At 33.3% G+C, this 16201-nt stretch overlaps 1 protein-coding gene and 1 long non-coding RNA gene across 3 annotated transcripts; one reads left to right on the top strand and one right to left on the bottom strand.

Moving 5' to 3' along the window:
• Positions 1-5122: 5122 nt before the first annotated feature.
• Positions 5123-11964, bottom strand: LOC121119016 (myosin-4). 2 transcript variants are annotated; one of them, XM_040713627.2, is made up of 4 exons: positions 11803-11964; positions 11490-11709; positions 5866-10857; positions 5123-5787 (listed from the first exon to the last, which is right to left on the bottom strand). In XM_040713627.2, exons 2-4 carry the CDS (start codon positions 11700-11702, stop codon positions 5200-5202), a joined length of 5793 nt encoding a protein of 1930 aa, XP_040569561.1. In that variant the 5' UTR covers positions 11703-11709; positions 11803-11964; the 3' UTR covers positions 5123-5199. The 2 variants fall into 2 exon arrangements, with proteins under 2 accessions (XP_040569561.1, XP_071744914.1); XM_071888813.1 differs by lacking the exon at positions 11803-11964 and having other exon boundaries at positions 11490-11732.
• Positions 11965-12056: 92 nt separating this feature from the next.
• LOC121118172 (uncharacterized) lies at positions 12057-12666 on the top strand. The gene is made up of 2 exons (XR_005864362.2): positions 12057-12376; positions 12441-12666. It is a non-coding gene; the product is annotated as an uncharacterized lncRNA (long non-coding RNA).
• The last annotated feature ends 3535 nt before the right edge of the window (positions 12667-16201 follow it).

The following is a 16201-nucleotide window of genomic DNA, read 5'->3' as shown; positions in this document are numbered from 1 at the left end:
CAATGTTATTATTTACATATAATACCTGTTTTATATGTAAATTAATGAGTGTTCTTTTCTGGGGTAATATTTTAATTATATTCATTATAGTGCAGTAACATGAAGCTCTATCTATCTATTTACTCCGTAGACGACCTGACCTGGTTACTAACAATGCATAACACATTTGTTTGTACATCTTTTATATGTCGTATGATATCAAAAGATGATATAAGGTTCTTCAATTATGAAAATGTTGAGAACTACTCCCTTAAACTAATAGTTTAATGAAGATCAAGTAATCATCATTTTCGGATCCAAAATGCGTATGTTAAAACCTTTGTATAAAGCCCTCCTACATTTTTATTTGAAAAAAATTTCCACAGACAATTTTCCAAAATTTTATTTAAACTAATTTAATATCTACAGTGTGGTTTAAAAAAGCTCAAAAAATTAACATGTCCTAGAAAATTGGTAATTTGCTGAAAACCAAAAGATCGACAAGGCCAATTTATACTTCATTAAAAAGAGCTTAAATAGATATTTTAAATGATACCATATTATTTGGATCGCTTCAGTTGACCCTTGTGATCAAATGAAGTTGATTCCGTATCATTAACGAATTTAAAATTCAATTTCTTACTGTGACCTTATACTAGGATCTATCCGACTGAAAACATGAGTCCAGTTGAAAAGCTGTCAGATGCGACTAATCACCTTATTCTATGTCCCTGATGTATCACTCCCATTACACTTATATCCAAAATGTATTTTTCCTTAATACGTTTAAAAGACCGGAGTCTTATTGGAAGGTCAGCCCGACCCAGACTTGTGATTGAACCCTTCTCCTAACTCTGCAAGTTGCTTCACTTTGTCTAAAGGGTCTTACCAACATCTTCAGGCTTGCAAATGTCCTTGACTTTGGCTAAGAGAGCTGCAACACGTTCCCGGGTTATTTTCATTTTCGTTCGTAACTTAAGTAAGGGAACTCCGATCTAACGTGAAGAAACTCGTCTGAAAGCCTTGATATTTTTTTTTTGTATTTTATAAAATAGGATTTTAAAAGTTATACTCAGCACAAACTTTCAGAAATTCCTTTTTGAACGTATTAGAGAAAATATACCTTTTGGGTTGAAAGTGTCATCGGGATATGATCCCAGGGGCTAAGAATGATGCAAATTGTAGCATCTGACAGCTTTTGCTTTCAACTAAAGTTCTGACGGATAGACTCTAGTATATGATCACAGCATGCAATTGCATTTTAAATCCCTTATTAATACAAAATTAATTTTATTCTGATCTCAAGGGTCAACCAGAAATCTGATTCCAAACTAATATGGTATAATTTAAAAGCTATTTATGCTCCTTTAAATTAAGTATATATTTGCCTTGTAGAGCTTAGGCCTTAAAAAAATATCCAATTTTTGTAGCTCGGTAAATTTTCCGCATTTTTTAAAAACGCACTGCATATCTGAGTATTTTGTATTGGAGTGGTTTAAAAATAACAATAAAGACTGCAGTCCTATAAATCCGCTCCCAATTAAATTTGTCAGTCCTTAAACCAGTCTTTAATAGTAACTACAACAGCTGAAATGACGTAATTACTAACTACGTCCTTTCAGCTGTTCAGCATAACCTTTTTCAAAGAGACACGATATTTAAAGTTTAAAGTAGGATGTATATGGCCAGAACGTGTGATATGACTGAGTAGGAGAGTTTACGATACAACGTGAAGAGAGGCGGGGGGCAAAGCCTCCTGAGGGGTCATATCATCAAACTCAAAACGTGCGTAAAAACCATAGTCACGTCAACTTGAACCTTAAAGCTAAGTGAACACAAGAACACTCTTTCCTTTTCTTTTTCATACATACACATTTATACAATGTATAATCTACTCTGCCAATATTTTCCAGTCCAATGCCACTGTAGTCGATGATATGTACAAATGTCACAGAGTTGTGATCATTTTTTTCAAATTTGAATCATTCATCACTTATCATCATGCTTGATATAAAAAAAACTTTTACGATATTGCCAACTCTCTTCTAACCTTCCAGCTGCTGTTATAGGAGTACTTGAAGAGCACAAAAATCAATTTCGAAAAACAAGGGGCCCAACCTAGAGGATATAAATATTCACATCTAGTATTTTGTATTTATGCAAATGTTGAATGCAATATATTGAATTAATACGATCTTTTGATATCCTAAGATACCGAAAATGATGCTCAGGATCTTACATTCTTATTTCGAGAATACTATTGTTATGTACCGGGCCGGGAAGACGAGTAGCTGGTGCACGACTTTGGCGCCCTGTAACTTTATCATTAATTGTCGCAAAAAGTTAAAATTTTGCGAGAGGTTGCATTAAATCTTAATTAATGTTGTGTAAGAATAAGTTTGTTTTGATTCCGTCTCCTTATTGAGATATTTGACTATGGACCAGTTGCACGAAAAAATCGTGGAGCGGATCTTTGCTGGAGAGGAAAACAAGAGCATCGTAAGGATATTTTGAGTCCAGAGAAACACTGTTTGAAGGATCAATAAGAGGCTGGACGAAAGGGGGCATAATTTTAAGGATATTTCACACCCTGATGTAATCAATTGAATATTATTTTCTTTTAAATATTTGGTTCACTTTTCCATCTCCTGCATAAAAATATTTCAGAAATTTTTGATACCATATTATGTTGTTCGAAATACGTAAATTCGAACATTACTTTTGACATATTTTCAATATTTTTCTGCAAACAGACTGGGTCTGTAGTTTTTTTTTTTTTAAATAATAATAGATTAGTTCATGTAAACGCTTGCAATTTTCTTTGGCCTCATCCTATCCCCCTACAAATAGTTTTTAATACAAAAATCCACTAATGGAGAGTAAATCCTATAAGGATGTTAATCTACTCCATCAGTTGCTCATTATGCTTTTTTACCATAACATAACCTCGTCTTCATTAATCAGGAACAAAAAAACTAAGCAGTTTTGTGTATTTTGTGCAATTTAAATAGAAAAATCGACAACACGTTTTTGGCGTGTCAAGCAGAATGGTAAAAATCCATTGACGATGAATTCTCTTAAGCTTTTTGACACGGAAGCGACCAAAATCGTCCGAAGTCCTACTTTGTTTACGGATCGACTTTTTCTATAAATAAGGTCATTTTAAATAATAAATATATGTTTTTTTTCCAAATGTAATCGTGCAAATACCCCTAACTATACGATATTATGATACAGTATTGAATAAAATACCATGTAGTCGAATTTTAATACTATGAAATATATACATATAATTCATTTTACAAATTGATGATAAATGTCATATGACAATCATTGTCTGGGAGTATGTAATAGATAAATAGTAGTTGGTATAATTGACCTATTTGTTTAAATACCAGATAATTTTGGGCATTTTTCTGTTTCTTTATTTCGAATAGGTTGCGTAATTAAATAAAGGTAACGACGTACTATGTCTTTAGTAGATTAGTTGTGGGATTTGTGTTTATTTCCTTATTCGACCTGCCATCGCTGCTTGCAGGTAATTTAATAGCTTATGACAGCTAACAGGGGCGTCCACAAGGGGTGTGCTGGAAGGGCTGTATCCCCCTTAAAAACTTCTTTTCTTACCAGAAAGTTTAATATTTAGAATGAAATTAAATTTTTCAATTTTTGCCAAAAAATTTAACTTCTCTGTGAATACCTATGGATTTTCGAATATTTTCTCAAAGAAATTTAATATTTGAAAGTTTTTTTCAAAAAATTATATTTTAAATTTTTGAAATTTTTTTATAAAAAATTTAATTTGTTTATTTTTTTTTGAAAAATTTCAAAAACAAGCCCCCTCACAAATAAAATCCTGCGGGCGCCCTTGGATAACTGGTTATATTTTTTATAACTCTAATATAAACTAGCATTGAATTAAAATTGTAGTAATATATAATAGGTAGGTACTTCAAAAGTGTTTTTAAGGCAGATAATTAATTAATTTACTTTTTGTTATTAATTACAAAAATAAATTTCGTGTGCAATTCTGGTAATAAACACTTGAACATTGTAGCTCAAGTATTTTGTTTGTTTAATAATATCTATTTTAAAACCAAGATTTCATTTTGTTTTTTTACTTATTGTTTCGATTTGTATCAACAAACTTTTAATTTTTTGAGACTTTTCTAATCAAATTTTTTTATTGTACATATTTATCTACTTAAGAATTCATACTAATAAACGGTTCTAAGATATTTCTCCCTCATATATATATTATGGAAAAAACATGTCTTCCCACATGATTTAAAATGGAGATCGCTCCAATTAAAGATATTTGTAAATCATTTTTGCATTCATTAGTGTAAAATGAGTGTATTTAATTCAATTTAATATATTTCAAATAGAGAATATCAAACTTTTTTATAGCTATTGAATTAGAAAGTACTTTATTATTCTCAATTAAGACCTTTTATTTTTTTATAATAACAAAATAACCACAAATATAATAGTGTTTAACTTTAATAAAGAAATCGGTTAGAACTCTGTATAAAAAGCTGCAACATCCATGTTTGATATTTTCTATTTTGAGTATAAAAAATGAATTAAAGTGCCCTCATTTCAAGTTATTCCATGTAAAAAAATTAATTACAAGGGACTTCAAGTGAAGTAAGATCCATTTTAAGCTACATTCATGCAGTAATATATATATAAAGGTGAAAGTTCCTAGAGCGAAAATTCCTGGGCAAATTTTCCGGTCATCTAATAAACAAATAACTTCAATAACAATTAAGTGGTACTGTGATATTTTAATCCATGTTAGACCATTTTTGTTTATTCGCACGCACTTTACGGTATCCTCTCACTAACACAAAAATACACACTCTATTATGTGTTAAGATGGCGATGTTTCGGCTTTTTTTCTGCCTTATCAGTGGTGTGGTTGGTTAAACTCGAATTAACTCTTGCTAAGGTGCTCGGAACAATTCCCAATAATGATTGAAATATAATTCCCTAGCAGGAAGATGAATTGCCAAACACCTGTAAATGGATTTTGGGCTTTTTTGTCTGTAGCTTTTTTGAAACAGATAGGTTGTAAGATACAATAAAGGAAACGACCCGACTCACCAATGTGAATCGTAGAATAAAATATAAGTAAATATTTATCATGCATTAATTGAACTTTATTAAATTTCAATCTGTAACGAGAGTGTTATTATTCTAAATATAAACATTAATTTAATAATTAGGTCCAATAGAGGCACTACGTGCTCTAGCTCTGGTCTTAGCGAGAGCTTGCTCACTCAGATCTGCCCTTCCTTCAGCTGAACTCAATAGTGATTGTGTTTGTCTGAACTTGGCCAAGTTCAAAGCAGCAATTTCTTCAGCTTCTTCTATTTGTTTCTTGTAGGATTTGATTCTTGATTGCAATTGGTCAACAAGGCTCTGCATTCGCTCATGATTCTTACGGTCTTCATCAGATGCAAAGGTAAGCTCCTTAATTCTTCTCTCAGATTTACGCAAGTTCTTTTGAGCATCAGCCATTCTACGGGATTCAGCATCAAGCTCAGATTCAAGTTCCCTAATTCTTGTCTCCATTTTGTTCATAGCCTTCTTACCATTCTTTAGAGAAGCGTTTTCTGCTTCATCAAGTTTCATATGGATATCCTTACTCTGACTTTCTATCAATTTTCTGTCTCTTTCCAATTTTGAGGCGTGTTCTTGTTCATTTCGGAGTTCATCAGCAAGACGAGCGGCATCAATCATTGCCTTTGAAGCCTTTTCATCGGAAAGATGAGCCTCAGCATTCATTTCATCGAGATCCGCCTATTGTATTAAAAATTTTTAATTAGATGATTCTAGAAAAATATACATAGGTATATAGCTATATATTTTTTAACATACCTGGAGATTCTGCAGTTCATTTTCAAGCTTCCTTTTTGCTGCAACGATAGCTTGATTTTGAACAGTGTACTCGCTCAATACTTCGTTAGAATCAGATAATTCTTGTTCCAAGGTTCGTCTATTTCTGTCAGCTTGTTCTAATAGAGTACGAGCTTCTTCCAAGCTGTTTTGAAGGGTATGACTTCGCCTTTCAGATATAACTTGCTCATCTCTAGCCATGTCCTTTGCACGTTGCTCCTCTTCCAACTTTGCTTGGGATTCACGGATTTGCTGTTGGTATTTCTTGATAGATTTTTGTGTTTCAATGTTATTTGCGTTGGCATGTTCTAAAGACATCTCCAACTCTGTAACATCGGATTCTAATTTTTTCTTCATTCTCAAGGCTTCAGCTTTTCCTTTACTCTCATTTTCAAGAGCCATTTGCATTCCTTCAACAGCTTTGCCTTGGTTCTTTTTAATTCCTTCAAATTCTTCATCCTTTTCTTGAATCCTTCTTTCTATTTCTTGACGAACTTGAGTAAGTTCTAGTTGAGAACGAAGAACTTTGTTCTCTTCTTGTTCCAAGGCACCCTCAGCTTCTTCAAGGGCTGCTTGCAGTTCCAATTTTTCGGCTTCAAGTCTTTTTCTAATTTTGTCAATTTCATGGATAGATCTTCCACCCTCACTGATTTGGTCCATAATATCCTTGATTTCGTTACTCAAGTGCTTATTCTCTCTGCGAACTTCATCAAGCTGTTGAATATATTCATCATATGCCGACTTGATTCTGAATAGCTCAGATGATGTATTTCTACAATCCTTTTGGCTCACATCCAAGTCCATCGAGAGACCATCAACCTTAAGTTTCCATTCATTAACAATCTTATCAAATTGTCGCGCTTTTTTCTCCATTTGATTGTGAAGAATTTGAGCTTGCTCAAAATTGTAAGACATTTCATCATATTCTTCTTGTAACTTTTGTCTAGACTTATCTATTTGTTGAAGCTTACTATTCAAGTTCTCAATGGTGCTCTCTGCTTCTGTAAGGCGGGAAGTTAATTTCATCTTTGACATCTCCAACTCTTGAGATTTTGCAACGGCTTCAGTTTCATATTTGCTTCTCCAGAGATTGACCTCTCCTTCACATTTGCTAATCTGTCTGGTTAGATCGTTTCTTGCACAAACTTCCTCCTCTAATTGTTCTCTCATTCCATCAAGTTCATGTTCAAGATTTTTGAATTTACCAACAAGAATAAATCTTTCATGAGATTCGTGATCAGCTATATGCTTGGCTTCTTCGAGGTTGGATTGCAATGATGCTTTCATCTTTTGGAGCATGTTGACATTGTTTCCAATATCCCCAACCACTCTCAAAAGATCAGAGTTCTCAGCTGCAAGTTTCCTCTTGGCTGATTCGAAATCTCCAAGAGTCAAATTGGCTTCCTCCAGCTTTTTGTTCAATTCATTCAATTGACCTGTTAAGTTTTTATTTGACTTTTCTGAAGATGACCTTGCACGAATAATTTCATCTGTTGCAGCTCGGGCGTCAGCAATTTCATGCTGGATCTTAACCTTATCTTTCTCGATTTTCGATTTCATTTTTGATAGTTGTTCAATCTGTTCCATCATTTCTTGAATGGCATCTTGATGTTTTTTCTTCAAGTTTGAGAGGAGGGACTCTTGTTGAATATTTGCTTCTTCAACGTCACGTCTTAATTTGTGGATTTCACTTTCTCTCTTCTTGTTTAATTCTGTTTGAGCATGGGTTGCACTTCCCGCTTCGTCATAACGCTCTCCCAATTCATCAATCTCACGAGCAAGATCGGATCTCTGTCTCTCGGCTTTAGCACGAGCCTGTCTTTCAGCTTCAAGCTCCTCCTCATATTCTTCCACTCTACCTTGCAATTCCTTTATTTGCTTTTGAGTTTTGGAAACAAGACTCTGTTCATCTTCCAACTTAGAAGCCAGTTTTGAAGCTTCACTTTCTTTTCTTAAGATGGTACCCTCAAGTTCCTTCTTTTGTTGATCCAAATCATTCACAGATTCCTGAGTCATACGTAGTTCACTCTCTAATTTTCTCTTAATTTTTTCGACCTCACACTTTTGGCGTTTTTCTCTCTCAACCGAATCTTCTAGTTCATCAAGGGTTGTCTCTAATTTAGACTTGATTGATGTCAAATGGTTGACCTTATCTTCTGTCCCTTGCAAATCTTCAACAGCCTTAGATTGATTATCACCAATGTGCTTTTTTTCCTTGTTGATTTTATTGATAAGCTCATCACTCTCAGCTACCTCTTCATTCAAACTTCGTATGGTGTGATCCCTGTTACTTTTTTCTTGCTCCACTTTTTGAATCACGATCTCAATGTCTTCAATATCCTTTTTCAAAACTTGAGCATCTCCCATCATTTTCTTCCTATTAACTTCCATTTCTTGGCGGGCAACTTCTTCTTGGGCGAGGAGGTCTTGTTTTTTAACTAATTCAGTCTCAATCTCTGCTTTAAGAGTATTGGCCTTGATTTGACGATCTTGGTATTGACTCAAATTACCCTGCTCTGACTCAAGCTGTTTAGACAAACCATTAATATCAGCCTTGATAGTGGAATTGGACTCTTCAAGCTCCTTTGTCACACTCAAAGCCTCAGTGTAAGCTCCATATGCCTCATTCGCCTGTTCCTCCAATTTCTTTAGTTCTTCTTCCATATTTAATTGACCAATAAGAGGACGAGTCTTTTGAATGATGATGAACCATCCCCAATTTCTCAAGCTCATATATTTTTTGAAGTTTCTTTGGATAACTTTGAGGAGCTCTCTTTGATCGAATCGTTTTTTGTAATCTTTTCTCCTGATAAAACCATGAAATTGACCTTGTATCCATCGCACGAGTTTCAAAACAATCAAATCCCGATCTTCTTCTAGCTGAGCAAGGGCACCAGCTCTGAAGAAGACCTTTGTATGTCCAAGTCTGTACTTTTCTCTTGGAAAACTGATTTTGTCCATGAGAGCATAGACCCCAGTTTTGTTGTCCTTTGCAGTGGCTATTTCTTGTGCTCCAAGAATTTGATATCTGGACTTATAATCTGGGTATAACATTCTGTTTGGGAATCCTCTCATACAAATCCTGATTCCTTCAAGTACACCATTACAGGTTAACTGATGCATGATCAAAGGAGGTTCTACTTCAAGAGGCTTTTTATGTGTGTTGGGTACAATACAACGAATAAAGTGAGGCTCAGTGCAATGAAGGGTATTCATGAGATCAGTGAGCTGTACCAAATAGACTGAGGATACAGTTTTGCCACCACCACCCTTCTTCTTCTTCTTGCCCTTATCATCTGGTGGATTAGACTGTCCCGGATGCTCTCTCCATAAGAAGACGAGAAGCTCATTGCTGGCACGTTTGAGGACATCAACAACTGTGTCATTCACAGGATCCTTATTCTTTTCTAACCACGCTGTAACATTGTAAGACACAATACCAGCATAATGAATGATAGCGAAATGAGCATTCTTATCAGTTTTTGATTGAGGCTTTGCAAATGGAGCAGATTTGCCCAAGTGCTGAGCCTTTAATTTTTCTTCAAAGGACTTGTCAGTCGCCTTAGGGAAAAGAGATTCTTCCTCTAGAATAGCCCATATACCCATTGGTTTTTCAAACATAATAATAGCAGCAGCTAAATCCATACCAAAATCAACCATCGCCCAATCGATACCCTCAGAAACATATTCTTCTTGCTCAACGACAAACATGTGATGATTAAAAAACTGTTGAAGTTTCTCATTGACAAAATTAATGGAGATTTGTTCAAAGCCATTGTACTCAAAAATTTCAAAGCCAGCAATATCTAAGACAGCTACAAAGTGGGACTTCTTCATGGTAGGATCAATTAGAGTATCATTACACTTGATAATTAGCCATTTGAATAGCCTATCAAAACAACCTCTTGCAATACCACCAACTCCATTGGTAGCCTGTTCACAAGTTTGACCCTTGGTTACCCATTCAGTTCCGACCTTTATCTTTGGCTTACAGAAAGATTTCATTAGTTCATCAGGATTAACACCAAGAAGTTCTCCAACTTTGTTAGGGTAAGTGAGATCATCAGGTTCAGCTTGGTCATCACGACCCTTTTGCTTAAACTTAACTTCACCAAAGGACATAACAGCAGCGGTGATCTTGTAGCAATCCCATTTTTCATTTTCAGTAAAGCCGATAATATCGAAAGCTTGATCTGTGAATTCCAATTCTTCATTGTCATCAATTGAGGGCACGGATACTTTTCCTTGTGATACATATTGGTAGTCATAGATATCATCGCTGAGGCAGCATTTGGATTTCATATCCGCTACGAAGGGTTGCAAGAGTTGATAAAAGATGTGGTAGGATCGCTCAACTGATTGCTGTTGAGTAATACGAGACTTTTCAAGGAGATAAGACTCAATATCACAACCAGCCAATTTACCGTTGGGAGTGAAATGAATACGAATGAATTTACCAAAACGAGAGGAATTGTCATTTCTTGAAGTTTTGGCATTTCCATAGGACTCAAGAATAGGATTAGTAGCCACAATTTGATCCTCTAGAGATACTTTCTTTTGTGATTTTTTGCCAGATGAAGCAACCATAGCAAGATAGGAAATTACTTTCTTGGTATTCTCAGTCTTTCCTGCTCCGGATTCCCCAGTGATCAACATGGATTGATCTTTGCTATTTTGTAACATGTTACGGTAGGCAGTTTCAGTAATGGCCCACAAATGGGGAGGTACTTCGTTTCTTCTTTTGCCTAAGTACATCTTGACCACACGAGGAGTGTAAATGGGATATCTTTTGTAGGGATTAACAACAATACAAAAGAGACCAGAGTAGGTGTAAATGAGCTTAGCTTTGAAACGAGCCTCCAAATTGTGGAAGACTGAACCATCATTAAGGTAAGTCAAATTAGCCATATCCTCACATTTTTCAAATTTGGGAGGATTAATTTGACCAACAGCTTCGGATTTAAAGGTTTTTTTCTAGAAGTAATAATTAAAACTATTTTAGGATGCCATCAATATTTGTACATTTATATCAGGATAATAGAGGGGGTATAACCTCTCCACTTTTTTTTAGAATTTACAGTTATCATATATCAGCAAATTTTGTTTTTGTTATTGCCCCCCCCACTTACAAAAACTGTACGTGGAGCATGCAATTAGAGACCGATGGATATAATATTTTGCTTGTTAACTTTATATACTTAAAAAAATGAGAGTATCTTACGACAAATCAAATTTTGTCTTTTGAAAGTTCTTTTTCTTTCCCAAAAATTAAAATTATTTTATGTTCGTCTTCTTAACCTTAAATATATGCCCATAAGTCGGCTGATAATAATAATAATTATATGAAATATGATTCTGTACCAACTAACTTGAAGACAACATATCGATCGGATTTTAATGTCAACATATTCTGCCAGAGCATACAAAAAATGAGCAACATTTTAAAAGCAATTATTAATTGAATCGCCTTGATTTCGAATTAAAATAATTTTCAAACAGAGTTGTATCAACTCAATTTACAACTACTAACGAAACGTTATTAACTTTTTGTATGCCCTTAGTACAAAATCTCCAAGAGACTCCTAAATAAGACAATTTTTGTTTACCTCGTGACCAATCATCACAAGAGCCTTTCCATCTTCATCAGAGACGAGCAAACCCTCCTTGAATCCACCGTTGCCATCTGGAGCCCAAACGGATTTCTTTGGATCATAGGGCTTCAACATGTCTTCACGTTTCATCTCCATGGAAATAACCAAATATGGCTCTGGATCTGGATCTGGCTCACCAGGTTTTCCTTTCTTATCGTGTCCGGGCATGATTGATCTAAATTTGGAGTAGTAAAATTATATAAGAAAAATTTCTTATCCTACGGGTCTTAAATATTTATAAAGATGAAAGCGTGTTTTAAGAACTTACCAAATGAAGGATAGTTAATAAGTAATGAGCAATCAATGCAAATTAAGACTGACTACCAAATCAGATCGAGCTTTGTCTTTTATAGTCCATCAAAAAAAAAAAAAAGTTTTAAATATAAATTTTATTTTTTAATAAAGTATGGACAATGGACATGGCGCGTGTGAGGTAGTGTCAATTGCTGCAACAGCTTTCTTCATACATTCACACTCATCTTTAACTATTATAATTCATTAATATATTATTGTTTGAGTCATGCAGAAGTAGCATACTTATACGATATTGCTAATTATCGATCACATAACATAAAAGTACACGGCTTTTATGTAAAAATATTTAATGTAAAAGTTTTACTGGTTAATTACAAATAATACAATCACTCCGATAATCCATGAAATGAGGTAATTTTACCATTTTTGATTTATAAATATTTATTGGGGATATATCGGTCCCAAAATTTTGATGCTTCATCCAGTTCTGTCCTAATCGGACACACAAGAATAACCAATGAACAAACTGTACTCAATCATTATAGATATCAGACAGTGACATCATCATCAATTAATCCATCTACGAGGTATGTATTTATAACACGGCGTTACCCTTTTTACATAAAACTTGACATTTACTTTTGTTGTTAGCTAAGTTTAAACCCCAATATCTTGGCCATTCTGGAATTTATGTTTATGAAAGTGTGCTAATCGGATTCAGCTCATAAAATTGTATAAGTTTAAATATAAAATCCTTGAGATGTGCTCCAAATACAAAGATTATCAGTGTTCCGAACGTGGGTTGTTTTCTCTTGTTCAGCTAACAATTCCCAATCATTATTAAATAATAATTCCATTGTTGGAAAGAATTGTGTAAGGATCTAGTGATTTTTGGAAGTTTTTGAGTTTCTTTTTGGAGTAAAGGGTGCGAGATACAATATAGAGAACGACGTAACTCACCAATGTGAATCGTTGAATAAAATATAATTAAAGATTTTTAATGATTTATTTGAACTTATCTAAATGTCAATCTGTAATGATAGTGTCTCTCCTGTAAGTGTAAGTATTTATTTAATAATTCAGTCCAATAGAGGCACTTAATGCTTAATCTCTGGTCTTAGTGAGAGCTTTCCCAGGCCTTCATTCAGCTCAAATCAATGGTGATTGTGTTTGTTTGAACTTGTCCAAGTTCACAGTACCAATTTCATCAGCTTCTTCTATTTATTTCCTGTAGGATTTGATTCTTGAGTACAATTGGTCAACCAGGCATCTTAATATACATCAATGTAATTAATGACCAATAAGTGCTCTAATTAAACCTAAATAAAAAAAAAATAATGGCAGCTATTTTCATACATTTTTTGATTGTTCAAACGTCTATAACTAATGATGATAACCCTGTGCACAATGGGCATATTATAAAAAGAAACAATATATACAAATGTTGAGCAATGTTTTGGAAGAGAGAAATAATCATGCTAGTGATTTTTCATTGGAACAGCTACAATAAGCTGCGACAAGAGAGGAAGGGGAGAAGGAAATAAACAACAGCATTTGCTAGAATGATTCCAATGTCGATTCTCAATTCTACTCTGAGTCCAACAAGGACTTACAATTATAGCTCTGCAACAAATACACAGGGGTACGCTCCGTCTTTTATGAGCATACTCGAATGTTCAATCAGGTTTTGAATATAATTGAGTCTATTTAGGGAAGGATGTTCAATACTCAGGAATTAAATAATAATGACAACTACTAAGGAAAGTAAAATTTCTTCTTCAGATTACCATTTCCGAAAAAACGGACCAGCTAAAAAATTCACCGGATTTAAATTATTATTTATAGCCATGAATGAGAAGTGGATAGGTAAATTTATTCCCTTTCTAAATTCATTGCCGGACATTTCATTCCCCTTTTTAAAAGAGATATTTTATGACGTTTTATGTTTCTAAAGCAGATAGTGGTTTTGTGTAGTGCTGTTTAGGGAAGGGCCTGAGGAACGTGCTTATGGCCTACGTAGAGTTGAATTATGAGGAGATAAAAGAAAGAGAATAAGGGATAATGATTGTGATGATAATATGGAGTAGGAGTAGGGACAATAGTCGATAGCATACGAAGTGCAATGATGAGATTTACTTCTTTCTCCCGTGATACACATAATATCCACGAACATTGAATTTAAATTTCTGAAAATAAATTTGAAAAACTAAATTAAATTTCAAATATTTAGATGGCATCCGCAAGGAAGGAAGAATTTTTGCTTTTTACTGGAAAATTTAATATTTTATTTATTTTTCAAAAAAATTAAATTTTGCAATTTGATTTAGTTTTTCAAATTTATTTTCAAAAATTTAATTTAAATGAATACCTTTGTTTTTTTTAAAAAAAATTTCCAAAAAATTTAATATTTGAAAAAAAAAAAATTCTCTGAATAGTAATGAATTTTTTTTTCTAAAAAATTCAATATTTGAAATTTAATTTTTTTTTTCCATAAGTTAAATTTTCTCAGTATACATTTCTTTTTATTTTTAAATGTTTTAGGAAAAAAAAAAATCACAAAACGAAGCAACCCCCCAAAAAAAAAAAATCTTGGAGACGCCCCTGCATATCTAGAGCAGGGATTTGTGTAAGAGCGCGAGGAGAAGTCTGGAGCGAGACATGGCATTACTGAATTAAGACCATTGTTAATATCACCTGTATATTTCATGATTTTTGAGGGAGAATATGACCTACTGCTTTAAAGAAGAAAACCACGTCCATAACTTTATTGTATCACACAACTTTTCCCCAAAAAATAAATAGAAAAAAGACCAGAAATCCTCTGACAAAATAATTCAATCATACCAACTATTAATTATCTCCTAAGTTCTCCCTGACTATCATTGTTAATTCTCTACAACTTTTAAAAATAAATATATCGTATTTTATTCGATACTCTATTATAATATGGCTTAGTAATATTTATTAAAAGTGTAGCTATACATTTCTATTTGCAAATCATTGCCAAATTTTCTTCATAGAAATAATATAATGGCCGATATATATTATATTCACGACGAAGGATCAACAAGAATGCTTGTCATTTAGGACACAAAGCATAAGTATAATAACTTATTACTTCGTTTATTTATCAAAAATAATAAATTATGAAATACTCATGACGTATCAAGTGATACGAGGGCATCGAGAGCTGAAAAACAAAATGCATAGGGTTTTTTGTGTTAGTAAGGTAACACCGTGGAACCTTCTACATTTAAAATAACATTAGTGAAGGGAAAATATTATAACTATATTAAAAAAACATAACTATTATTATTTTATTATGCATTTTTAATCACTTCACACAAAAGATAGGATACTATTATTCTTTTGGAGTGGTATGTTAGCACACCCACAACTTATTTAATAATGAACAAAAAAGAAGAAAGAGGACACGCAACAACCATTTCTCCTTTTCTAATCGCTAAAAACAGATCCTTTTTTACTCAACTATATTATCTCCCATTCATATCCTGTACCACTTGCCAACCCATCCCCAGGGGCGTTCTAAGAGGTTGGGATGGAGGAGATGTATCCCTCCCCCTAAAATTAAGGAATTTTTGGCTTTTTACTATAATTTTTTTTGCGAAAAAATTTAATATACTATTTTATTTTTTAAATTTAATATTTGAAATTTATTTACAAAAAAATAATATACCATTTTTTTCCCAAAATATTTAATTTTCTGTAAGTAGCAATATATTTTTGAAAAAAAAATTAATTTTTGAAACTTTTTTGCGAATTTTTTTTGATTTTGTGTGAATAAATATGAACTTTTTAAAACCCAAGCCTCTTCCCCACAAATATTATCCTGCGGACGCCCTTGATCCCTCTCTATAAATTATTTCACAAAAATTACTAACTAGTTGAGAAACATAAATCGTACGACGTCACTAAATATCCTGCTTCAAAATGAGAATGAATGAATTTAGCAGGGAATTAATTTGTTGGGAATGAAAAGGAAAGTAATGAATTTAATAGGAATGTAAGTACCGTTCACAGAATGAAATACCTACTTAAAGCCTTAATCAACGAATTCAATCGGCTTAAGTATAATATCACCGATACAAATCTAATAATCTGTACATACTTGATGTGGGATGATATATCGGATCAAAACAGGAAAATCGATATATCTGATAATATATCCATTATCTACATTGTATTGCTATTAGAAATAATTCTTAGAAATTTAGATATTTACTTCGTTATTTTATACTATGCAATCTGTCAGAAATAAGGAGGGAAAAAAAAAGAGTTCAAATTTAGTGGATATAGAATGCTAAGCACTCAGAATTGGTGTTGTGTAGTTAGTTCCTTAATATATCTGATTTAGTCTAGCCCTTAGGACCGGTTCTATTAGCCTTTGTGAC

This window comes from Lepeophtheirus salmonis, chromosome 5, assembly GCF_016086655.4.
Source record: "Lepeophtheirus salmonis chromosome 5, UVic_Lsal_1.4, whole genome shotgun sequence".
NCBI lineage: Eukaryota > Metazoa > Arthropoda > Copepoda > Siphonostomatoida > Caligidae > Lepeophtheirus > Lepeophtheirus salmonis.
Note: the sequence above shows the minus strand (reverse complement) of the source record. Positions and strands in the feature narration are given on the sequence as shown.

Coding starts and splice junctions, on each gene's coding strand:
- LOC121119016 (XM_040713627.2), bottom strand. CDS start 11,702: ATGCCCGGACACGATAAGAAAGGAAAACCTGGTGAGCCAGATCCAGAT. Junction 10,858..11,489: donor TTGTGATGATTGGTCACGAG/GTAAACAAAAAT, acceptor TATTACTTCTAG/AAAAAAACCTTTAAATCCGA. Junction 5,788..5,865: donor ATGAACTGCAGAATCTCCAG/GTATGTTAAAAA, acceptor TTAATACAATAG/GCGGATCTCGATGAAATGAA.